Source organism: Sardina pilchardus, chromosome 1 (assembly GCF_963854185.1).
Source record: "Sardina pilchardus chromosome 1, fSarPil1.1, whole genome shotgun sequence".
In the NCBI taxonomy this organism is placed as follows: domain Eukaryota; kingdom Metazoa; phylum Chordata; class Actinopteri; order Clupeiformes; family Clupeidae; genus Sardina; species Sardina pilchardus.
In genome coordinates, this window is record NC_084994.1 from 30,528,717 (window position 1) to 30,555,157 (window position 26,441).

General features: G+C 42.0%; 2 protein-coding genes across 2 annotated transcripts in view; both read right to left on the reverse strand.

Annotated features, from left to right (window-relative positions):
• Window positions 1-26,441, reverse strand: part of LOC134088012 (protein NLRC5-like) — a 116,538-nt gene that overhangs the window by 8,590 nt on the left and 81,507 nt on the right. Inside the window, exons 24-25 of the mRNA XM_062541900.1 lie at window positions 11,365-11,538; window positions 7,830-7,876 (exon numbers count right to left, since the gene is read on the reverse strand). Coding sequence (XP_062397884.1) covers window positions 7,830-7,876; window positions 11,365-11,538 — 221 coding nt within the window. The remainder of the gene's footprint in view (window positions 1-7,829; window positions 7,877-11,364; window positions 11,539-26,441) is intronic.
• LOC134088032 (NACHT, LRR and PYD domains-containing protein 6-like) lies at window positions 16,393-26,345 on the reverse strand. The gene is made up of 9 exons (XM_062541925.1): window positions 26,274-26,345; window positions 23,119-23,223; window positions 22,826-22,948; window positions 22,582-22,695; window positions 20,693-20,751; window positions 17,683-17,961; window positions 17,551-17,574; window positions 16,702-17,459; window positions 16,393-16,516 (listed from the first exon to the last, which is right to left on the reverse strand). The coding sequence occupies exons 3-9, from the start codon at window positions 22,945-22,947 to the stop codon at window positions 16,439-16,441; spliced, it is 1,434 nt and encodes a 477-aa protein (XP_062397909.1). The 5' UTR covers window position 22,948; window positions 23,119-23,223; window positions 26,274-26,345; the 3' UTR covers window positions 16,393-16,438.

Here is a 26,441-nt window from a genome sequence, read left to right on the forward strand (position 1 = left end):
AGCAGGAACGTTTTTAATGCTTTTTAAAACATAATTAGCGAGATCGTACCGCATTGAACGCTAATATTTTGTCACTAGCAACCAAATCTGTCATCTGTCAAATACAGTTGCATGTTCAGCTCTGAACAAAAACATTCAGGAATTATTTCTACAAAACGGAAACGTGCGTCCCGCCCGGTCGGGATGAATGAAACTGGCATGGGAGACAAGAGGCTACATTTTAAAGTTTAAACTAGCCTGTGTAAACCTCAGACAATTTCAGAATTTTACAACACGTGAATGAATAGCCGTCACAAGTTGTTGTTAGCTGTAGGCTAGATGGCACAAGTGTTTGTCACAACAAATTACAAGATGCAGTGGGCTGTGCATTCATAGACGAGTGATAAAAAAAAAAAAAAAAGATTTGCGCTCAAAAGTGTTATGCCGCTCATCCCACACATTTGGTAGATTCAACGGAGAACCATTCCTGTGAGAGTCGTCAAATCTAGCTAGGTTTAGGCTGTGTTTGCAGTCACTCTGAGATATGCGTGGCAGTGGAACCTGATATTAAATACTCATGCTGAATGAGCGCGTCGCCTGTGCGCATAGGCCAACTCGATTTGAAAAAGTTTATTTTTTTATGCGTTCTACAGAGAAGGGAGACTAGCGGCTACGGTTTGGAATGACAGGGAGAAAACATGACAGAGTAATACGGCGAATATCACTATACATAATATTTATTTATTTATTTATTGAAGACGCTAGTTAAGGCGGCAGCCCTGTGTTGTTAAGGCGTCCGCCTTATCAGGAAAGCGCTGCGGGAAACCCTGAAGTGTTGGTGCATGAGCCTGGAAACGGTCTCACAGTCATGTTCCCCAGTTGTGGAGTATCTGACTATTAAATGGCGTCCGTTTTACCTGCTGAGAGAGTTTCCCTCTGCACTTCTCACAGCTGTTTACATTCCACCAGACGCCCCTGCTGCAGCGGCACTTGAACTGTATGTTCACATCTGCAATCAAGAGAGTCAGCACCAGGAAGCAATCCCCATCATAACAGGTGACATCAATCACTGCAACCTGAAAACAGACCTTCTCAAGTACCACCAGCACCTGTCCCACCAGGGGCGATCGGACCCTTGACCACTGCTAAACCCCACTGAAAGACTCATACGGGTCTGTACCACACACACACTTTGGTAAATCGCACCATTTGTCGGTGCTCCTGCTGCCGGCCTACAAACCAGAGCTAAACCATGAGCAACCAGCAGTGAGTGAAGTTTAATTCTGGTCTGCAGAACACGAGTCTGAACTTCAGAACTGCTTTGACACAACTGACTGGTCTGTGTTCAAAGACTCCTCGGCGGAGCTGGACGAGTACACTGATTCTATGACGGACTACATCAGGTCCTGCATGGACTTGTGTGTGCCTTCCCATACTGTCTGATCCTTTCCCAACCAGAAGTCCTGGGTAGACCACTCTGTTTATCTGAGACTGAGGGAGAGGACCACGTTATTTCCAATGAAATGCAATAAAAGCGATAAAAGCAATAAAGAGCATGGGAATGAGTTGGAGAATGACCTCTGTCGCCTGTGGAAGTGACTGTAAAAGTGGACGGACTATAAAGCGACACCAGCTCTTACCCCCGCCTCGGTTCCGGACGAGCTAAATAAATGATGTGCTCGTTTTGAGCCTTGTTACTCTAACCCGGTGGATGAAGGTACACTTCCAGTAGGAGGGGACATCTCCCAATTCTTCAGTTCCAAATGTTAGGGGAGGGCTGAGTCACTCCCTCTTTTCTCTCTGTGTGTGTGTGTGTGTGTGTGTGTGTGTGTGTGTGTGTGTGTGTGTGTGTCTGTGTCTGTGTGTGTCTGTGTGTGTGTGTCTGTGTGTGTGTCTGTGTATGTCTGTGTGTGTCTGTGTGTGTGTGTGTGTGTGTGTACATGCTCTGGTAGAAAACACAGTAAGCAGGAACATAGTCTTACAGACTATAACCGCCATAGACACACATAGACACACATGAATTCTATACTCGCTTTGAGTCTCGCGACCCTAACCCGGTAGGAGGAGACATCTTACAGGTGACACAGGCTGAAGTCAGCAAAACTTTTAAAATTCACAAAGCTGCCGGCGCTGATGGCATCCCGTCTCATGTCCTCAAGACGTGCGCCACTCAGCTGTCACAAGTCTACACTGACATCTTCAACTTGTCTCTGTCCTGGTGCACAGTGCCTGTGTGTTTCAAAAAGACACTGATTGTGCCAGTGCCCAAGAAAAGTGCTGTTTCTTGCCTGAATGACTACCGGCCCATCGCCCTAACCTCCGTGGTGATGAAGTGCCTGGAGAGACTGGTTGCAGCCTACATCAATAAACACCTCCCTGCTTTTCCTGGATCAACTTCAGTTTGCATACAAGCACAACAGATATGTAGATGAAGCCATCTCCATCACCTTGCACACTGCCCTAGCTCACCTGGACAAGAAAAACACCTGTCAAGATGCTGTTCATTGACTACAGCTCTGCCTTTAACCCGTTTAATCCCAAATTTTTCCCAGACATGAAAATATCAAAATCATGTGTCTTGAGTAACCCTTTGAAGTAATCAATTACTATTTTTTAAAATTTTAATAAAAAAGTGGGTGAAAAGGAGTGTTTTATTTTCGGTCACAATTGTGACCGCTAGGCAACTACAGAGTCAGATTTTGGGGATTTTCTCTTTTTTTGACACATTTCTTTGTCCAATCATCTAATTTCTAATAAATTCCAAACAGAGATGATATGGGGACATTGTCCCAGGTCTGTTATTTACATTTAAATGTGTATCACAATACAATACTCAACATTGCCTCTGCAATTCTCTGCTATATTCTAAGTGTGCCGATTTTTACATAGAGAAGCCATTATATCACACTATTATACATAGCTATTGTAATAGCTGATTTTCTATGCTGTTCTTTATCTTAATTTTACTTTCAGTCATTACCTACACATATCAGATCTAACTGACTGTCCAGATTTGATAATCATACCTCAAAAACAGTAAATCATTGTCCTCATTGACTACTATTTTACATATGTCACATATACAAACTAGGTGGTGGGGGGTATAATCAACTCGCCAGTCAGCCTGATAGAGGCATAATGCCTAAATGTATGCTGAGACCTGCAATAGACATGAACAACCTTACCATGTTTACATAGAAAAGCCATTATATCATCTATATCAACTATATACCACAATGCAACAACCACCACATGTTGCAAAAAGAGATGTCGTTTGTCTGTTTATTATTGTAAATCAAGTTTTTAAGCCAAGTATACTTGCGTACACAAGAAATTTGGTTTCTGCATTTATCCCATCCGTGAATTAGTGAACACACATGAAGTGACATCCTAAGTTACCTGGTCCCTTTGCTCCAAAGGCCTCATATTCATAAGGCTCTATGTCCCCAGTGTCCTATATCCTGGGACCTATGCTCATTCGGGTATCTACTATGTGCTTTATAATGCTGGAGGACCCTGGAAACATACAATGCTTGACCTGGAGAACACAGGACCCCTGTCCCTGATCCCAAATAACCCTGAGGAGCATAGGAGCCTGCTCTGACCTCAGTTATTGGCCTAATCTAGTGTCAGAACGGTGTGATATCCATTATATTGCTCAATTTAATTCATTTTACTACTGGATTAAGTAAGGTTCTAAATACATAATAGGACACAGTCTGTAACGTGGACATACAGTAGTGTCAGGACAGATTGATGAGACAATTATTTTTGATCACATGAAGCTGTGCTTCTGGTTTGTCTGCCTGGCCCCTGTGACATAGGCCCTTTACTGTGCATAAGTGTGTGTGTTGGGGGGTGGGTTGGGGGGCTGTTGGGAAAGGGGTGGGGAATATATTTTCTGGTAAGGTTGTTCATGTCTATTGCAAGTCTTTGCATACATTCAGCCAATTTGCCTTCAACAGGCTGACTGGCGAGTTGATTACAACCCCCACCACCTGTGACATATGCAATATAGGAATATATACTGTAGGAATATAGTCAATGGGGACAATGATTTACTGTTTTTGAGGTATGATTGTAAAATCTGGACAGTCAGTTAGATCTTATATGTGTAGGACATTACTGAAAGTAAAATTAAGAAAAAGAACAACATAGAAAATTAGCTATTACAATAGCTATGTATAATAGTGTGATACAATGGCTTCTCTATGTAAACATCGGCACACTTAGAATATAGCAGAGAATTGCTGAGGCAATGTTGAGTATTGTATTGTGATACACATTTAAATGTAAATAACAGACCTGGGACAATGTCCCCATATCATCTCTGTTTGGAATTTATTGGAAATTAGATGATTGGACAAAGAAATGTGTCAAAAAAAGAGAAAATCCCCAAAATCTGACTCTGTAGTTGCCTAGCGGTCACAATTGTGACCGTCTTCATGTTCACTCATGCTATGAGAACGCTGAACAAAGTTCACATATTTCATTTGCATCCCTCCATACTAGACACCTTAAAGATTATGTGTACCCAAACTCTTTGACCTATTTTTACATAAACATACTTTTCTAAGCTTTAGTTTGGGAGCTTTTGGGTGGAAATTTTCTGTTCAGGGTGCAACCAAAACATAAGCAGCTCTGACCATGTGACAAATTACACTACACATTTGGCACTTCACATATTTAACTGAGACCCTTTCAGGTTTCCATTTTTGGGGAAAATGTATTGATACTTCATACAATGACATCTGTAAAGGCACAGAAGCAAAAAAAAAAAATCGGTCACAATTGTGACCGTTGGGATTAAATGGGTTAACACTGTTGTGCCATCAAGAGACCTGGGTCTGAGCAGCCTCCACACGCTGTCAGAGGAGGGCTGAGTCAATCATCAAGAATGCCAGCCACCCAGCTCACTCCCTATTCTCTCTTCTTCCCTCTGGTAAGTTCTACTAGAGCACACACACACACACACAGAGAAACAGAGTAGGAGCAAACACAGTGAGCAGGAAAAACGGGAACACAAACACACACACACACACACACACACACACACACACACAGAGAAACAGAGTAAGCAGCAACAGTGAGCAGGAAGAACAGGAAGAACAGGAAACACACACACACACACACACACAAACACAAACACACTCACGCAAACAGAGGGACACACAAATAGAAAATCACACACACTCACAGACAAACAGTCATGAAAGCGCAAATATGCGCACACACAAACACACACACACTCACAAAAACAGTAAGCAGTAAATTACTTCATGTTGAAAAATGACCAATCACAAGAGGGCCAGTGCTTCCCTTGGTTCTCTCCCCCAAACTATCAAAAGTCAACCCACACGAGCAAAGCTGTACTTCAAGAGAGAGAGAGCAGAACTCATCTTGGAGAGCGTATGGCCCCCAGTAGTTGTTTTGTGTCTCACATAACAGCTGTTCTTTACTCACTCGCTGCTGTACCTACGCATGTGAATTAATATGCAATATAATATGCTTGTGAGGATGTCTGATTTAGCATGTGAAATATGGTACTATTCTACCACCATAGCCCTCTATTAACTTCAAACGATCTACTCCACACATAAGGATGCCATCCACCCAGCTCACTCCTGCTTTCCCCTGGTAAGAGCTACCAGAGCATTACCACCCACACTACACCATTCAGAGACAGCCCCCCCCCCCCCCCCCCCCCCCCAAAGCTGTCAGAATTCTAAATGGCCTGTGGGTCTTTATTGCCCACATGTGCTGCCTTATTTCTTTTATGATATGCTATGCTTTATGCATTGCCATGGTCACTACTTACTTGTTAAATTCTACCTACTCTGTTAATTTCACACTTGCTACACTGCAACCAGGATGTATATTGCTGTGACAACCTGCCAAAGCACATGATGGTGCACTTTTACACTGCCATCATTAAGTCCATCCTAACCTGCTCTATCACTACCTGGTGCGCTGCATCCACTGCCAACGATAAGAGCAGACTGCAGCATATCCTTTGTTGCATTGAGAGGATGATTGGCTGTGATCTGCCATCACTCCATGACCTGCATGACTCCAGGACCCTGAGGTCATCTGCTGCTACAAGCCTATATAGGCTGCCAGGGGCCTGTCATGCTGTACAAGTTCTCCTTCCTCCTGTCTGCCGTCTCTCTGATGTCTGGCTACTGTAACATGATGTTTTGAGGATGTCCTGCCTCTTGTAAACCTAATTTACCTGTAGTATACCCAATGACCTGACCCGTCATGACACTACACCTGTAAAGCAGCAGGGAATGCCATTCAATAATTCACTAAGATTGTCTTTGCCAGTCCCTGCTCTACATCTCTCCCCTCCATTCCCTATGAACACATGTGTGTTTAATACTCAACAAGGCAGTCATCAGAGTCTGAAATCAGGTCTCTGGTGCCAGAAGGCCAGACATTAGGGCATTTAGGCCTGTTTACCACCAAGGCCTTGTAGCTCGGGAACATCAGTGATAACATGGGCCGAAGGACATAGCATGTGGGTGGGTTCTGCCATCCGGTCAGAGTCGGTTTTGAACAAGGGTTGTCACCTGCCATGTTGGCATGATTTACGTCAGAATGTTTTAGTATAACAGGTTTGATCTTAGGATTCGACTGTAAACCTAGTTTACCTATGGGTATCAATAAAGTGACCTGACCTGACCCATCATAGCACTGCACCTGTAAAGCAGCAGAGAATGGCATTCAATCACTAGTCCACTGCTCTACTAGCCTGGCAAGCCAAACTACACAGAAATGTATAGTCTGGGGTCGGACCATTCACAGAGCTGAAGCCTGTGGGTGGAATGAACAGTTGTCTTTCAAACTGCCTCTGCACGTAATAGGCCAGCATTTGTGACCAATCGTAGCCGGACGGCAAAACGGCAAATACATCCTTCTTTAAAACAAATGACTTGAGTGCTTCTTTCTGCTCAACCTTCAAAGAAAAGCCCAAGTCTAACTCTTCCAAAGCCGATTCAAACGAGCGCGCTTCGTTAGCCTCATCCATCTTTTGTTTTTCTCTACTGTATGGTTGTACAACACGGTCTCACACCCAACTCGTTGAACGAGGACGCATGGTCCAGCCCCCTGGCTTCAATATCGGAAGCCGAAGGTGAGCTAAGGCGGGCTCAAGGACTCCGTACACAGATAGAGCGTTCTGATTGGCTAGGCTGGCCTTGTGCCTAGCGCAGGCTTGGCCTCAACGGTGCGACCCATCCCGCTAGGCAAAAATATTTTTGGCCGCTAGGGTGCGTCTAGATTTCTAGGCTACTGCTCTACATCTCTCCCCTCCATTCCCTATGAACACATGTGTGTTTAATATTCACCAAGGTTGTTATCAGAGTCTGAAATCAGATCACTGTGATTTTTTCTTTCTACTTTTTCTCCCTCAGTCTTGTGTTGTGCTGCTCTAAACTTCCCCCTTCATTCCACACTCACAACACTCAACCTTTCCTCCAACAACTTCAGTACAGATGGGTTGGTGAGGGTAGTATTACACGTGCTAATCAAGGGAACTTCATTTAGCTGTGAAGGTGCTTCTGTAACAAAGGGGTAACTCACACAATGCTTCCATGTAAATCATGTGCATGGCTCTTTTTCAGGAAAAGTAAAATCACTCACATTTCCTCAGTCCTGGTTTAATCATGCACACTCCTCCATGGAGAGAGATTCATGGAATGTGACTTTGTGAGTGAGTGTGCGAGAGGTTCACAAGAGAGAAAGAGAGGGTGTGGATGGTAGATCAACACGCACGCACGCACACACGGCACGCACACACACACAAACTCTCACTCACACAACTTAATACTTCCATGTAAATCACTCACATTTTCTTGGTCCTGGTTTAATCCTGAACTCTCCTCCATAGTCGTACCTTAAGAAGGATGAGAATAAAATACAGGTTTGACACAAAACTGAGATTAGTATGTGAACTAAGACTTTAGAGTCTGTATATCAAGCACAGTATTTCTCAAGAGTAGCTTTGTCATAAAGCAAAGTGACTTAGTGTGTTAGTAAATGGACTTAGTGTGTTAGTGTGTGTATTTATCCACTCAAATAGACTGATCGTCATATGGTGAGTCTACCACTACTTTTTATGTATCCTACACACACACAAACACACACACACACACAAACTAAACATTTCTCCAGAAGTATCGCCTCTTTGAATAAATACGGCCTGTGAAGCGCCGTTGAACCCTCCGCTCCGGATTAAGCTATGCGCCATCAATGCCATGGGACTTTGGATGCAGTCAGTTGGACTAGGCTACTTTAACGTGGACTTTTCTGTTTTTGTTTGTTTTATTATTTATTTGACTTTTGTTTATTTGTCTGTCTTGTATGTCTGTGTCAAGGGTAGCCTTACGCCGCTCCGTCCGACATGCCAATTTTGCCTAGTGTTGCAAGTGTTTTTCGTTAATCTATGTTATTTTATTATATGTTAATTGTTGTTTGGTGTCTGTCTTTGTATGTCTTTGTATGTATGTCTTGGTGTCCGTCGGGTACGCAGGCGATTACGGCGCTCCGTCCGGCATCTTTTGTCTTGTGTCTTGTTATTTTGTAAATTTGTTTGTTCTTTGTTGCCACGGGTACACTGGCGACTACGCCACTCCGTTCGGCACTGTCTGTGTATGGGTTGTACAAAAGATTCTAGAACAGAGCTCTGTTCTAGAATCTTTGGGTTGTACTCTGTGCACGTGAAATGCGCTATGTTTGTAGTGGTTGTCTAATGTCTGTCTTGATGTCTGTACAGGAACGCTGTGCGAATACGCCGCTCTGTCTGGCACCTGGCTATTTTGTGTCAGTATTTAAAAAAAAAAAAAAAAAAAAAAAAAGTTCAATTATTTGCTTTTTGTATGTTTTTCTTATTCTTGTTTTATTATTTTGATTATTGTTGTTATATGTTTTGTGACTCAGGGCATTGCTGTAAAAGAGCTTGATGCTCAGTCAATTTTCCCTGAATAAAAAACGGTTGATGAAATACATACACACACAGAGAGGGAAAGATAGAGAAGAGAGAGAGATAAAGATACACACATCAAGTTATTTTACACCACCAACACAGACACAGACACAGACACAGACACAGACACAGACACACACACACACACACACACACACACACACACACACACACACACACACACACACACACACACACACACACACACACACACACACACACACACACACACACACACACACACACACACACACACACACAAAAACTCTTCAATTTTCTTATAAGCCCATCAGATCATGCAGGGATTTCCACTGCATATAAACACAGCCATGTTAGAATGCTATTCACTCACTCCATCTCAGCATTCAACAGCATCAGCCCCTTCAAACTAACTAACTTCTCGTGCTGGGCCTTATACACTCCCTCTGCAAGTGGATCATCAACTTCCTCACTGGCTGAATCCCTGATGGTGATGAGACAGCGTTCACAAGTGTCAAGCTCAGTGACATGCTGCTATGGGAACTAAAATCATCTCCCTGTGATTGGATGCCATCAAACAGTTCAATTTCAGTCTACACTTTTTAAACATGCAGTGCCATTATGCTGAAACTGGTCTGCAGTGGGCAAGCTGGGCTCCTTTAAATTCCTCATAGGTCACATCAGTGAGGACCTCACATGGTCGTACAACACAGATCAGCTCATCTAGAATCACCACCAACAGCTGGACTTCATGGAAGTCCTTCCACATACTTCTCCAGGTGTTGAGAGTGTGTTACCAAACAAACAGCCTAATAGTGTGGTATGACAACAGCACTGCTCAGGACCACATTGCATTTGGGTTCTGCTGTTTGTAACTGCACTGTTGTGAGACTCAGGAACTAGTCAGGTCCGAATAGTGTACATTCAGACAGGCTGTTTTGACCAGATATTTCAAACAAGCTAATTCTTCAAAAACATAACAGACTTCAATTCAATGCATCTTTTCTCACGTGCAGGCAGTATCTTGTGCCCCTGGGAACGCTAAGTACAGACCATTTTAAGGGGCACCTTCTAGACCCATTCCTCATATAATAATAATTGTTTGAAGTGCCACTATAGGCACTGAAACATGTTTCTCATGTAAAGGCCAGTCAATAGGACACTTTGGCACATTTCTGGTCAATCACGAGGACAGTGTTTAAAAGAAGTATGGCAAGAATAATAGAAATACACTGGAACAATGTGGAGAAATTTCAATTGTGCATTTACTACAATGGCCACCAGATGACGAAATTTCACTGCAATTTGGTCCTTTTAGGAAAATGAAGCCATCTAGTGGCCATTAAACATATGGTTATGGCTATTTGACAGACACCTTTATCCAAAGTGGCATACAAATAAAAACAATACAATAATAAATTTAAGAGTGAACAATTGCAAAAAAGTTAATGTAATGTAATGTAATGTAATTTAATGTATTTCATTTGCTTTGTGCCTGTCTGTTTAAAGCAGGAGTTCCCAAACCGCCCCCCCAAACACCAAGGTTCTGGCCAAAGCCCCCCTTTTGAAGGATGTCTAATTAAACCCATGAAAATACTATGGCAAATGTAGAACGAAATTAAACTCATATCTATTTAGCTACAGACGCTTTGTGATGGAGCATAGTCCTACACTTTATGAAAATGACATCTGGGGATTCCTGCTTGATGAGAGCTGTCACTCCACTGTTATTCCCAGTCATAGCCATGGCCCCGTCTGAGCTGAGCATACTCAGACCAGTGAGACCAGTCAAGTGCATCTGCCTCAATATACTCGTCCAAACTTTTCCACATTGCTCCAGTGGATTTCTGTTATTCTTGCCATATACATGTATACAGTATCTTCCACAAAAATCTACTTTATCATTATTAAATTGAAATGGTTGCTGACAAATTCAATTTGTTCCATTTGTTTGAGCACATTTTCGAAATATCGTTTTCTGGGATGAATGAGTGTCAACGGGAGCCATAAATCAGTCAGACGAAAGAATAGCTGGATAGCGTGATGATAGTGTACACTGGGGGTTAGACATGGACAGTTGTGATGCTCATTTTAGTATTTAAGTGTGTTTTACAGCTCTGTGTGTGGTGAGGATGCTATTCTCCATCGCCCTTCAGTAAGTCACTGTGCAAGCTGTCTTAACGATCTGTTGCCTGGGTAGATGGTGTGGTGTTATGAACTGTAGAAGTGTAAACTATTGAGGAGGCTTATGTGTGATTTTTACCTGCAACTCTAAAGGGGCCATGACATGCCCAGTTTAATACATGGGAGAAGACCATGTGGAAACATGAGAATATCAGAACGATCTCCAACAGAGGATGCAAATGGATGACCAGCTCCACTAGAACCTCATCAAACTCAGACAAACACCCAGAACTCACCTGAAAGCCTCTAGTTTACAGTCGGGATCATTCAGTCTCTCCGTGAGCTCTCTGACACCTGCGTCTCCTGGGTGATTGTAGCTCAGATCCAGTTGTTTCAGGTAGGAGGGGTTTGATTTGAGGGCAGAGGACAAGAGAGAACAGCCCTTCTGGGTGATCTGACAAAGAGACAATCTGAAAAGATAATCTTTAGTCATTATTAGAGAAGGGAAAAACATTATCTAGCAAATTCATTCAGTAATTATGACTGATGATTCCATTAATATATTAAGAAAAACATACTTTCTAATAATATTCGGACACAAAGCTTGACTTTAGGCAGGCAAAGGGATTTGATTTGAGGCCAGATGACAAGACAGCACAGCCATTCTCCGTGATCAGACAACTCACAAAACACACATTTATTTTGAAAACAATCTATGCCCACATAACACTGCATATCCCTTATAACTGACCTCAGTGTCTCCAACTTGCATTGTGGATCTCTTAGTCCCACACAGAGCAGCTTCACTCCTTCATCCTGCAGGTCATTGGCACTCATGTCCAGTTCTCTCAGATGGGAAGGTGTCCTCTGTAGCACTGATGCCATCATTTCACAGCTTACTTTAGAGAGTTGACACTGATTTAGCCTGTTTAACAAATACAGGTGATGTAGGAGTAAGAAATATACAAGGGTGTTGGTAGGGAAAATTATGTTTCATTGGTTGATGCAGCATTCAGTCTTCATTCCAATAAAACGCAATTGATTGGTGCTTCGTTTTATGTGTAGACACCTAGAGCAAGGTGCTGACGAGGTTTGCCGCTGTTTTGAGCAATGTTAGTGGTTTAAAAATGCGATTTTGAAAGCGCATGGCTGAAAGCCCAATGCTGACCCACTGTTTGCGATTTTGGGCTGTAGGTCCTGCCAGTGCTAGCTCTGTACTGCGTGATGAGCGAAAATTACTTCCTCCACGGCTTAGTTGATGTATTTTCATTCAGAAAATAGCTTTATTTTCATTTTCTGCCAAACTTACGCTTTAATGGATCGTGCCTAGACTGCCCCGCCAGCCAAATTACATCTGCTGCCGCTAGGGGCGTCTAGATTTCTAGGCTAACACATTTCCACTTGCTGCCCTCAAGGAGACATTCTCAGACATTCTCAGATCAGCTAGAGTTAACCTGAATCAGGGTGTGATATTAGCAAAGCATGCTAATGGACAGAAAATGACTCCAAAGACCTGCTGGGTCTTCCTTATACACCTGTGTGGAACTGGGAATTGACTCATTCACTGTGGATGTGGGCTGTGCTGAACTTTGGTAGGGCAGTAGGTAGCTTGATCAGACCTAACTGAGATTTTTTTTTTTTTGGAGAGGAAAGGATACTTGAGGGAGATTTGCAGGGGTACTTGCATTACATTTGTCAACTGACCTCAGTGTCTCCAACTTGCATTGCGGTTCTCTTAGTCCCACACAGAGCAACTCCACTCCTTCATCCTGCAGGTCATTGTCACTCATGTCCAGTTCTCTCAGATGGGTAGGGGTCCTTTGTAGCACTGATGCCATCACTTCACAGCTTGCTTTAGAGAGGTGACACTGATTTAGCCTGTTTAACAATACAGGTAATGTGTAAGAAAAATATAAGGGTGTTGGTAGACAAAAATATGTTTTGTTGAAGCAGCATTCAATCTTCATTTCCATACGAATCAATAACGAAGCACGTAAAACAAACTCAAAATCTCTCCCCCTTGTCTGTGATGATTATCGGTGGCCTGCACCCATGTCCACAAAACAATTGATTGAAGTAATTCACACCTCAGTTTGCTTCCTGACCCTGAATGAGGCCACCACATGGATTTATTTAGCATACTTTTATGCAAAGAGACTTATATGTGCCAATTCAATTACAAGGGGCATTCTCCCCACAGTGACTTAAGGTTAAGCACCTTACTTAAGGGCACAACAGTGGAATTGAACCCACAACTTTTCAAGCTACTACTAATGGACAGAAAAGGACTCCAAAGACCTCAGGCACTTGTGGCAAGTCCATCACAGACTACAGGTCCCAACCACCACCCAGTGATGACAACACCGACCTCCTCAATACACTTATTGTGCGATCCATTTGCACATGCTGACAGCTTGTGACAACCCGTAACATGACAACAATGACAAAACTTCCTTTTCGTAAGAACTCGTTGTGAACTTTGATACGAAATCACTTCTCATCAAATGACATTAGGGGGGTGTGCCATCACGTAATTTTGCATAACTCTTTTTTTTTCAGACCACTTACTACTTCCAAGCATGATGAACAAATGGATCACACAAATAACACCTACATCAGCCAGTCTGAGGAAAACAACAATAACAACAATGAAAGCCCCTCACAATCTGGGGCCTATTGCACAAAACTAGGATAAGGGATTAACCCGGGATATCTTGGTTATCCTGGCTCAATTTATCCGTGATCCAGTTGCACAAAAGCGGGATAGGGGGCAGCAGGATATGTTATGGTATAAGTTACCATGGCGATTTATTCTGTGGAGCTAGCCTGCTCCTGACCAGGCTAACAGCCAAGATAAGTTGATTCTAATGGTAATTACATTATCTGATTGGTTCAGCTAGCTGTCATTCAAATGAGACCTCCACGTGATTTTTTTTAAAGAGCTGTAGATTCCATTTATATATTATTTGCTACATGCATTTACTCTCAAAACACAGCAGAATGTCTGCCTAATACCATATGGATGTCATTTAAATTATTGTGGCCTTATAATTAATAATATATTAGGCCTACTCGTTGTTTGCTTCTTTTTTGACAGATGTTTGATGAATAGGCTGCTGTAGTAGTTGATTGGAAGTGGAGGGGACATTTTTCGAAGGTGTTTTCAACTAATTCGGCTTTTAAGACAAATTAAGATACTTTGTGCATCTTTGCGGTGGCAAAGGGCTTCCTTAATGACGTTGCGTGCCGAGACAAGGAAGCTCTCACACACGTGGGTGCATACGTAAATTTGCATTCAGTTGATCTGCCACACCTACTCCCGCTATGTGACAGAAATAATCATAATCATCCAATAAAGTAAAACTTTACCTCGTTGTTAGTCTATATCAAAAGCGGTTATTCACTTTATGTGCAAGACGCTATTTTTCGCGTCTTTTTTATTCCAACCGTGAGTTATTTGGGGGAGAAACGAGAACGCGCACACATACCGGATAACTTACACCTGGCTTGATGAATCTGTGTCTGCTCATCCTGGATTGGTCTTTGTGCAACCAATTAAGCCGGTATGCTCTTGTTTTGGATTCATTGAGCGCAGCTCAGTAACTTATCCCGGATATCTTAATTCTGCTTTTGTGCAACGGGCCCCTGGACAATGAAGTACTCTGTCTTGACATCAACACATCAACACTCAATGACTACTACCATCCTATAGCACTCACTCGAATCATGATGAGTGCAATGAAAGGCTGACCAAGGAAGGACCACAAAACATCCAGACTACCTGCAACGCTTGACCAACTCGAGTTTTCATACCGCCCTTAGCGCGCCACTGATGATGCCTTATGCGCAGCACTTCACCTGAGCCTGGCCCATTTCCAATATACAGTAAGAACAGTTATGTGCAGACGCTCTACACTGACTTCAGCGCCGCCTTCATTACAGCCATTCCCCAGCACTTGGTAAGAGAATGTGGCCTTCTAGGCATCAACACCCTACTGTGCAGCTGGATGTTGGACTTCCTTACAGACAGACCAAGAGAATGTGTTGGGGGAAAAAACACCTCTGAAACTATCCATTTAAATGGTGGGCAACGAGCAGGCTATCAAAAGGCCAAGTTCTCATGCATGAACTATACAGTAGCTATCAAATGACATATGGGAGAAGTGATCTGACTCATCAGTGTTTGTTGTTAGGGTTTTTACCCAAGGCGTTATACTGTATTTGCCAATAGATTTTCCTCGGTTATTAAATTAGCTTAAATTAGACTTGGCCCTTCATTCAATTTAGGACCCACAATGTGTCAAAACATTACTGTAATGCTCAAAGTTATCAGTGTAAGAAAAAGAATTCACTCACCAAACCCTCCTAGAGACATTGACTACAGGGAGCATTCTGTGGAGTCCTTCCTCTGATCTCAGGTATTTCTTCAGATCAAACTCCTCCAGCTCTTCAGCTGACATCAGCAGCAGGTACGCCAGAGCTGAACACTGGGCTGGAGTCAGTTTCTTCTCCTCGCCTGCTGAGCTCATGTATCTGTGTAACAGAAGAGATGCATACCGGTATTTGAACATGTCTGAATATATCTCAAATCAGTGGGGGTCAGCAAGTTATTTTCTCACTATACAATGCTTTAAATGTGATTAATATCAATTCTAGCTTTCTATCAATAGCTTTTGGTCCACATTAGCAAACTCAATCTCAACATCCCAGACAAATATCTGAGATCAGCATCTTATGCACTTCAATTAATATAGATACAGTATCAATAAAAAGTATCTTGTTGATTACCTGTTGATCTCCTCAACCAGTGAATCATCTCCAAGTTCATTCAGACAGTGAAAAAGGTTGATCATCCGTTCCAGTGGGATGTTTTTGCTGATCTTTTTCTTGATGTATTCCACTGTCTTCTTTTTGCTCAGGTGTCTGACACCCAAACATGGCAGAACATCATTCAGGGGGAACCTGACTTCAGGCTCCAACATTGGAGCCAGTCCAAGAAGGAAGCGCACACAAAGATCCAATTGTCCATTTTCACTTAGTAAGGCTCTCTTCAAAGATATCTTGTACAGGTCGAACCTTGATTTTCTGAATACCCATCTGAGCTTCTCCCAAGGAGTCTTGATGAATAGATTCGCCTGGTCAATTGCATGTGTATGGAGCAAGTAAAGAGCTGCCAGAAATTCCTGTACACTCAGGTGCACAAAGCTGAATATGCTCTTTCCACTTATAGCACTTTCTTTTTTGAAGATCTTCGTACAAAGTCCAGCCTCCAATGCTCCTGTATTTACATCAATCTCACATTCTGTCAGATCCTTCTCATAGAATATCAGAGTGCCACTCTCCAGATGTTTGAATGCTAGTTTCCCAAGTTTAACAAGAAGCTGCCCTTTTTCCTCTGGGCTCATCTCCTCCTCTTGGTATTTCTTCATTCTGGTGATCTGAAAGACACTGAATTGTGCGTACATTTCAGTCAACGTTTTGGGCATTTCCTGGTCGGAGACTCTTTTCTCTTTTTCCTTTCCTCCAAGCACCACTGCTGTGATCCGACAGAACACTGGGATGTGACACATTATGTAGAGACTTTTCTTTGATTTCACATGTGCTATAATTTGTTCTGCTTTCTCTGGAATTACCTTCTTAAAATACTCCTCTCTGTGGCTTTCACTGAAACCTTGGATCTCTGTCACCAAGTCGAAAAGGTCACACAAATCCTTGTTGGCTGCAGCTGGTCTCGTTGTTACCCAGATGAGTGCAGAAGGCACCAGTTTACCAGTTATTAGACTTGTTGTTAACACGGCAACTGATGCTTTTTCCTCTGGGTCACATATCTGCTTGCTGAAGTTTAGCTCAAGTCTGCTTTCATCTAAACCATCAAATACAAAAAGAACTGCGGTCCCTTTTAAGTCAATGGATTCTCTCAAATCTTCAAGGTCTGGGTAAAATTTAACAAGAAGGTCAAAGAGGCTATGGACCTCGTCTTTGTACAAGTTGAGCTCTCGAAATGGAAGAACAAAAGTCAACTCTATTTTTTTATTCTCTCTGTCTTCTGCCCAGTCCAACACAAACTTTTGCACGGCAACACTTTTCCCCACTCCGGCTATTCCCATAGTCAAGACCTTTGTGACAGGTTCATCTGCATAGAAATGGTCAGAGAATATGTTTGACAACTTGACTTTGTTCTTGGTCCCAACGAATGTCCTTGTCTCAATTTGTTTCAAGTGAATTGTTGACACTTCATGTGCACTGTTGACCTCTCCAGAGCGTCCTTCTACAACGCAAAGGTCAGTGTAGATGTCTTGTAGTTTTTCATCGCCTAGCTCTTGACGTACAAGGAAACACCTCTTTTTTGAGATGGACTGAAGGTGATGCTTAAATGAAGATTTTTCCTCTGCTGGAGTGGAGATGACATAGTAAAGGGAAGAAAATTAATGGATGGCAAGATTTTTATCTTAATGTGTGTAGCTTACCGTTTGAACACTTACCTTTATTTTGAGGTCTTGCATTCACTGGTGGGAAGAGAGAAATAATTAAATTACTACAGAAGCACAATATATGAGAAGCTTGATATTTATTTATCAAGCTAATGTGTCCATTTTACTCATTTTACCTATTACCTTTGCCTAATTTCCTCTCCAAGTCTGTGACCAGCTGGTTGTTTTTCATGATCCTTAAGATCTTCAGCATGACCTCAGTCGAGTCTTCAGCACAGTAATTTACCAGTTGTTCCACTATGTCATCCCTGTCAGCTTTCTCCAGCTTACCCCATGGGATTTCATAATTATCCCGTAAAACATGCTTGAATCTTTTGAGGCACTCATCAGTCAGGTCGTCCAGTGTTTCTCGCATGCATTGGCGGATTACTGAAGGTTGAAGTGTGTTGCTCCCTCTGCCCACTGCACAAATACACATCAGTCAGTTATCTTGTGTAGAGCACTGAGGTCAAGACCTGGGGCCTCATGTACAAAGCTTGCGTACGCACAAAAATGCTGCGTACGCAAACTCTCACGCTCACGTCCGGATGTACAAAGACTGACTTGAACGTGAGAATGTGCGGTCCTCCACGCAAGCTTCATGCCTGGGGTACGCACATTTCCAGTGTGTATCGTCAGTTGGCGACACATAGAGGCAATGCAGCGCAACAACATTAGTTGATCAAGAATCAAGGCCTTTATTTGCACCGCATATTGTGAAATGTGGGCTATTCAAAATAGCACTTCGAAATAGGCATATGTTTCTAGATTATTGGCCATGCAACATGCGTTAATACTAGCCTACCAAACTATGCAACAGCCTATATCTGCAATTAAAACTGTAGTCTTATCAGAGGATATCAAGAATTAGGTATGAAACGTATAGAGATAGTGCCTATATTTTTTTCACTTGCTTATCAAACATTTCAGATTTCGAAGAGCTTTCCTTCCTCGAAATCTGCGATGAATGTGGTCGGCTTCACGCATATGTCTATGTCTAAAACATTTTCCGGGTGTTTTCACATATTTCCGACAGTTTTCAGTAAAACAATTAAAATACAAATGGGACAAGATGATCCGCGTGAATAGCTTAGTGCGAATTGAAGCAATTTCCCTGACTGACTGCATAGGTTACTTTGACTTTCCTCGAAGTAGGCCTAAGCATTCACATTATTGTTGTCACACTTGTGCAAAATATAGGAATATGATCCAGAAATCATCGTGGCAAAGCCTGGATAAACTTCTACTATGGGTGCGCGATGCGTGTTCTTACTCGGACACGAGTGATTTAATGACCTTTTAATTATTGCAGTTATTTTGTAATGCTTGAAATGCCCACCAAACCGCGTTATGTGAACCTTGTCACTTGCAGACTGACCAATGAATCTGCCACGGTCTCTGACCCTTGTAGCCAATGCCACGCTCTGCCTCTACTGTTTTTTGTTTTGTTACAGTATTAATTACAGATGATAAAGACGTAGGCTACTGTGTCTTTACCATGTTGTCTGATAAGAGCACTTCTACCTCGCAGTCGCTGTTAGTAAACTTTTAAAACTTTTTCGATTTGATTATATAAATTATTACATTTTGTAGCAAGTTCAAGAACGGATGGATCCACAAATTATTATTTACTCTTATTAATATTGTGGGATAAGCCATTTTGCCTTCGCGGATGTCTGAGTTTTCGAGTGGCCTTCTAGTTAGCATATTAAAATGAGTGTGATTGAGGGAGGAGAGAGGGTGGAGTATAATGATTGTGCATGTGCGCTTAATTTCACGTTATTTGGGATGTACAAAGGAAAGCTGCGTGGATTGCTGCATACGCATGGTTTCATACATCCGAATTTTTTCGTGTGTACGCTTCTTTCCAGATTTTCGCGTACGCAATGTTTTAGTAAGAATTCCACGCAAGTCTTTGTACATGAGGCCCCAGGGGCCTCATTTATAAAAATTTGCGCAGGATGTACGCCAAAAGATGGCGTGCGCACAAAACTCAGGAAGTGCGTGCGCACATAAATATTCTGATTTATAAAACCGTGCGCATGCACGTTCCACGCCAATTTCCCTGTGCGTACCTCAAGAAACACCCATAATTGCCCATAAATATTCAGCAAAACGCCCTTAATGAATATTGATGTCTGTGGACAACATGCCGAAAGTAGCGGGAAAGACAAAAAACGCAACTTCATTGACCGTTTGTGGGTTCATAAATGGCATGAGCAGCCACCGTGTCAGCGGATATCCACTGTCACCTACAACATAACTTGAATGAGTAAAGGGTTGAATGTTTAGAAATGGTCGAAAAACTGTTACAAATTATTTTAGGATTTACACAGGATGTGAGGATAATGAAACCTGTATCACCTAGTTTGTTCTACAATATCTAATGATTGTACGAACAATGACACAATGAAACTATCGGTTGCTTGTGTGCGGGTGATTTATAGTTATGTTTCAGTGGTATTTCACAGTAAATTTGTTTTTTGAACCAATGATTGTGCAAGTGCAATATTTCTTCCAAGATGTGAATGCAAAATCCAATGTTTTGAACATTAGACAGCCTGTGTTAGAAGTGATAACCGTTTTGAGTTTTGTGTCTAGAGTTTTGAAAAATGACATCAAGGTTCTGAAAATAGTAGCAAAGTGATTGTAAAAAACTGTATTGACAAACATCACAACATGCACGAAAGCCATAAGTGGATAATTAACACAAAACATACAATGTGTATAGCCTATCAACATATCTTTCTTGCCTCAAATAAGATGGATTTTTTGACGGGCGCACAAAACAACAATCAACTACGTTTTAGATTTTAAAGAGGATTAGGTTATGGCAGTTATGTCTTTGATGCGCATCATTGCGCGATGTTATGTTTATGTTAAACTTCGATTATTGAACCAATTTCGGGTCGTTGTACCTGTTTCCTCCTGAGGTCGCACTTTCTGCTTTTCCTTTTTTTGTGCGTACGCATGGGTCAGAGCTTGCGTGGAGGTGCGCACATTTTACGGTCAAGTTCACCTTTTATAAATACCAAAGCTTGCGTAGAATGAGGCGTACGCATTCTTTTGTGCGTACACATCGTTTATAAATGAGGCCCCAGGTGAATATGTGCATTCAAATATGTTCCCAGTTTACAAAACTATGTTATCTTACCAGGCATCATCTTGTTTGTTTGGTCATCTGGGCCAGCTGACTGCTTTCTGTCACCCATCCTAATAATCCGAATCATGTTACGGATTAGAGATGTACTTCATCAGTGCTATCAGTGATGTGCATTTGTGTGGTATATTTGTGGAACACGTTCCAAACACTTTCCCTGGAACACACCCAATATTCTCACATTTCTCAGAAGGAGAAAAAAAGTTAAACGGTTTGAAATCTCATGAGCCTTTTATCTGATTTAAGAAGAATCACACTATTGAAAAGCACTACCAATCTCTGATTACTGTCACTGCAGACTGTGTGTGTGTGTGTGTGTGTGTGTGTGTGTGTGTGTGTGTGTGTGTGTGTGTGTGTGTGTGTGTGTGTGTGTGTGTGTGTGTGTGTGTGTGTGTGAGTGAGTGAGTGAGTGAGTGAGTGAGTGTATGTGTGTGTGTGTGTGTGTGTGTGTGTGTGTGTGTGTGTGTGTGTGTGTGTGTGTGTGTCTCCTAAACTGGTCCAGCTTTTGTGTCATTTAAATGGAATCTCCAGTGTACATTCGTTTAGACAAACCAGGGGCCGGTTTCCCGATAACGTTCACTCTTAGCAAGCTACGAAGACTCCAAAGGTATAACTTACCAAAGTTGTTTACCTTTATAGTCGTGGTTCCCGAACTATCACTTAGGAGTCTTCTTATGAAAAGCTCCTTACGTCCGACGTATAAGGCACCATGAAGGTGCTGAATTAGGTGACATCGATTGCTCAGAAATCAATTTTTTATTTCACGCGGAGGCTTGACAGACTTATGAAAGCGTTCTTTGCACCAAAAACATTGCTTATAATAGCCTATCGCCCCCACAACATTCACGCAACTTCAAGGTGGATGAACTTATTCATCTGGGTTTGTTTGTTGGTGTGTTATTTTGTTTCCCGCATGGATAAAAAGATTCAAACGCTTCATGTTTGAAAGCAGAGGTCTGCGCTCTCTGAGTGCTTTTCTAGTTTGTTTGTTTGTTTGTTTGTTTGTCCGTTTGTTTGCAAGATAGGCTAACTCTAAAAGTTAAAGATGGATTTCGATTAAATTTCCATGGAATATCTGAAATGACCCAAGGAAGAAACTATTTAATTTTGTGAGTGATTCGTATCACCGTCTGGATGCAGGAGGCGTAGGCTACATGTGTTTGCTTGGGGGAGGTTTGTGCTTTTCTAGTTGAAAAAGGCTATGTAGACTTTTTTTTAAATCACAGCCGATTGACCAACATCCTTATTCAGTATTGTGTGTCTTTGGTTAACATTAAACATGACAGCAAGCCCGCACATTAGGCCTAACATTGTAGGACGGTGGGGGAAAGCAAAGAACAAAGCGCTTTTAATTATTTTCAAATGCGTGCACGTTTCATATTCGTATGAAAACATTCCCAGAAACTATTTTCTAAATTAGCATACTTACATAAAATCATTGGCGAACCAAAATAGTGATTTTGTATCATATGAGTTGCATGCATAACAGAAATTGCTGTTGGGTACAGTGGCGGCGACTAGCGTCGCGAGTCGAAACATTGCTAAGGTGCAGCTAAGAGAGATCTAAGAGTGCTCCAGACCACTCTTACCAACGAACGACGTGCGAAAGACATTTGTAGCAAAGAAGCTTTCGGGAAATGCGTGAGGTACTTAAGGTAGAGCTTAAGATAGAGGTTACGAACTACGTAGCGTTAAGAAGGCTTCGGGAAACCGGCCCACAGGGACAAAATGAAATACATGTTAACACAATGTGGTCAGTGCTTCACTTGTCACAAAACAAATGATCCGTAGTGCTGATGAAATCTAAGGCTGTTTTATATCAAATGTACTACATCTCTAAATATTAAACCTGCTGCTACATGTTAAATGTTATAATATCTCACTTGGTATCAGGCTGTGGCGCTTCACTGCTGAAATGGAAAGGCTGCCCCATGGACTGGTCACTCTTCATAGAAACACAGCTGGGTACTGGAGACACTGGTCTGTGTGTCTGTGGTCTGGTAATGAAGAAAGTCAAGAAAACAAAGAGTTGATTTGAAGTTTGAAGTTTTTACATTAGTCACACTTGACCATCACCAAAGATTGTATTGTCTCTGTGTGTGTTAGTGTGGACTTTGGTGAACTCACCCAGCACTGTGTAGTCCTTGTCCATCAGTAACGGACTCCTCATCCTTCAGGGGCACGGCACATGCTGCACTGTCTGTCTGATTTCTACTGACAGCATCCTCACCCTCTTGAGGGTGATCCATCCTAATCAATAATCAATAAATCAATCAATCAATCAACACATTAACTAAAGGAAGAGAAGAGAGAAAGAAAGAGGAAAAGACAGGAAGGCATATAGGCATTTGTGTGGCCCTCTTTAGGAAGAGTCGGTGGGCAAAATATGTCTGATGAAAGGTTCCTCATGAAGTGCTCACTTTTATCAGCTGTTTTATCAGCTGTGCAGACCAATCAGATCTGTGGGTCCATTTCTTCTCCACCAATAACAGAAGTCTTAGCTCTTCACAGAAGAAGGGGAAGCACTGGAATGACAAGTAAGAGGAAGTACAGAGGAACATGAACACAGACCTCTGAAGTTCACCTACAACAGTTGGCATCTTTAAGATCCGGTACCTTGCGATTTTTCTATAGGAAAATAACATGGGGGTTTCGAATTGTTGCACCTGTTAAGGGGGGTTCTAATTGTACGCGGAATGTGCTGCGCTCACCGCTAGGTTGCTCTTGGTTGCTGTAATGTCCCAAAGATTGTGGTTGTGGTTGCCGCTGGGCTCAATTTAAAAGACCTACTGTATGATTTACAGTGCACTGTGGTCAAAGCTCAATATGGTTCAACTTTGACTGCGGCCACGCAAGAGCAGCTAAGCGGCAAAATGGCACTTGTGTTGCGCTTTGTTCAGCTCTGTGGCACAGTGGCGGTTTTAGGTACGGGCGAACCGGGCGGTCGCCTGGGGCGGCATCTTGTATGGGGCGGCACGAGCGCTTAACCCTATGAGCCCGACTGACGCAAAGTGCGTCAAAAAACACTCATGGGGGCGCTCGTGGAGGATCTCGCCTGGGGAGTAATTCAGTCTAGAACCGCCACTGCTGTGGCAGGCCAGTTCTTGACAACAATGGGTTTCATAGCACAGGACTGACGCTTGTGCTGTACAGTATGTGAACCCCCCTTAAACGCTCACGGGCAAGGATGTAGTGGAGACTAAACGCAAGTGAACACAGTTTATCCACCTCTGAAATTTCAGAAATAGAGTATATCCTCCTCTTGTTAGAGTTTATCTACCTCTCAAAAGAGTTTATTTGCCAATTGCAACTATTAATTAAACAATCACACTGCATTATCCACATTCACAATATATACATTTATCAACACCCTGAGTCATTGATTTAATACCACTGATATTGTTATAAACATTGCACAATAACCTCCACCATCATCAAACATGTTCTGAAAGCCTTTCTGAAAAGCATGTCCAGCAGTGCTACACTCTGGGACCCTGGGGGCATACTGTAGGGGTAGGCTGAGTACAGTTGAGACAGTTTTTGCTTTCCCCATTACCACTTGAACGTTTGACTGTAAAAAGCCACTGCAAATAACTGTGTTTTTACCAGGTACTGTATATATTTGATCTGTGCACTAAAATGAAACCCAAAGTATATATCCGTAAGTTGTTTAGATTTTTCACAATTAACTCATAAACACAAGGTGGCATTTTGTCTCAACCGTACCCATATATATAATTACATGAGTACAGTTGAGACAGTAGCATCGTACAGTTGAGACGCCCATTCATAATGCTGGAAGGCTGACTAGCATTCACTGCAATTGTAGCAAACTTTTAAAAATTGTAATCTGAGTGTTTCTTTTTATTTTAATCCATTTTTCTTTTTATCTAAATTGGCATCAGATAGACATAAAGCAGGGACAAATGTTTAAAGCTGAAAATATCTTTTTTTCTTGGTTTTATCATGGCTAATTTTCAAATTATGATGTAATCCTTAAAGTCTTCATGTTATAAACTATATTCATTAATAATACATAGTTTAAATATCAAAAACTTTCATTTTATTGACACTTCTATATAGGCTAAATGCCATCATAATATGCACAAATAAACATCATGCAATCCAATGGGATTTTATCCCGGGTACAGTTGAGACAATGTGTGTCAACTGTACCCTTACTACCATCTTGCACATTTTTCTAAATAATGCTACAACCTTGCATGAAAGGATGTCATGAAATATGTCAGTTTGTAGAGCACAGAATGACCTTTGCAATGATGTAAGAAAAGTCTAACAGTCACATTGGAGTAATACGATATTCACTGTGGAAGGAACATGGTTAAGTGAAATTCTCACTATGGTAAAAATACTTTTGCCAATATCTTTGGACAGGAGATATGCACAGTGTCCAAATTTCCCATGATTAAAGAGGGCACTAACACACATGTATAGCAAAAATCATAGATCAGGCTTGGTTTGCAGGCAAGATATTTAAGGTGTCCCAACTGTACACATGTCTCAAATGTACTCAGTCTACCCCTATATGAACACATTTTAACATATCTCACCTCTAATGTGTTTTTACAGAATACACTGTTGGTTCACGTAAATAGGCTACAAATCTACAAGTCATATGATATATATATATAAAAAAAAACCTTGAGAAGAGGGAACATGGAACTACTGTAGCTGTCAGAGCTACGTGACTACATGCACAGACAATGTGACCATATGCACAAAATGAAAGCACAGTCATAGAACCACAACCTCTCTCTCTCTCTCTCTCTCTCTCTCTCTCTCTCTCTCTCTCTCTCTCTCTCTGTGTGTGTGTGTGTGTGTGTGTGTGTGTGTGTGTGTGTGTGCTTACTCGTTGTCTTAACATTTTTTTGATCAGATGGAGCATTATGGAAAATGGATCACCCTGCCCTCCTTTTTGACAGCCATTCTGACCTTGACTTTAGATTGTTGTTAGTAGCCTGTCTCTCCGCTTCTTTAAAAAAAAGTTCCCATGTAGCCGCTGACTCCCCTTTTGCCCACCGATCAGGACCAACCTCGCATGCCAGCTGCGCGAATTGCCATTTCTTTTGGAACTGAACAGGAAATCATTTTACCAAATTGTATCCACAATTCAGTGAACCTAACTCCCATAACACATTATTTACAAGTAGACCGTTAGACCTGTCCATCACAGATTTGCTCTCTCAGCAGCTGGAGCGCAACAGAGTTCGATAGATTCCCAGCGACGCGAACAAACCGGAACAAGGGCGCAAACACACTTGATTAAAACGGACTAAAGGCTGTCGGTGTGAAAACACCATTAGACAGCATACGCCTCTTCTCTTCTCTTCACTTTTACTTGTAGCCTACGCCAAAGCAAATTCGAGTTAAGTTAGGGAAAAGTAGGCTATTGTAAAAGTAGCAACAAATTAAAGTGCGTCATTTCTCAAACGCATCAAACTGGCGTCTCTTGAACCCTCAAAATTAGTCTTCAATCTTCAGTTCACAAGATCATATACAGTATCACCTCAAAAATAGCAACCAACCTTAAATGTAATTTATTACTCTCACGTACCTTCATAAAACCCGATAGAAACGATCCAATAGGCAATCTAGTTTTTTTTTCAGACTCTCAGATTTACTTTCGTTTTCACCTCTTCCGCGTTTATCACATGACCTCCCCCTTTACCGTAGTCCTTGTCCGTTAGCCTGGCACGCCCTCCCAGTGACGCAACGCCTTCAG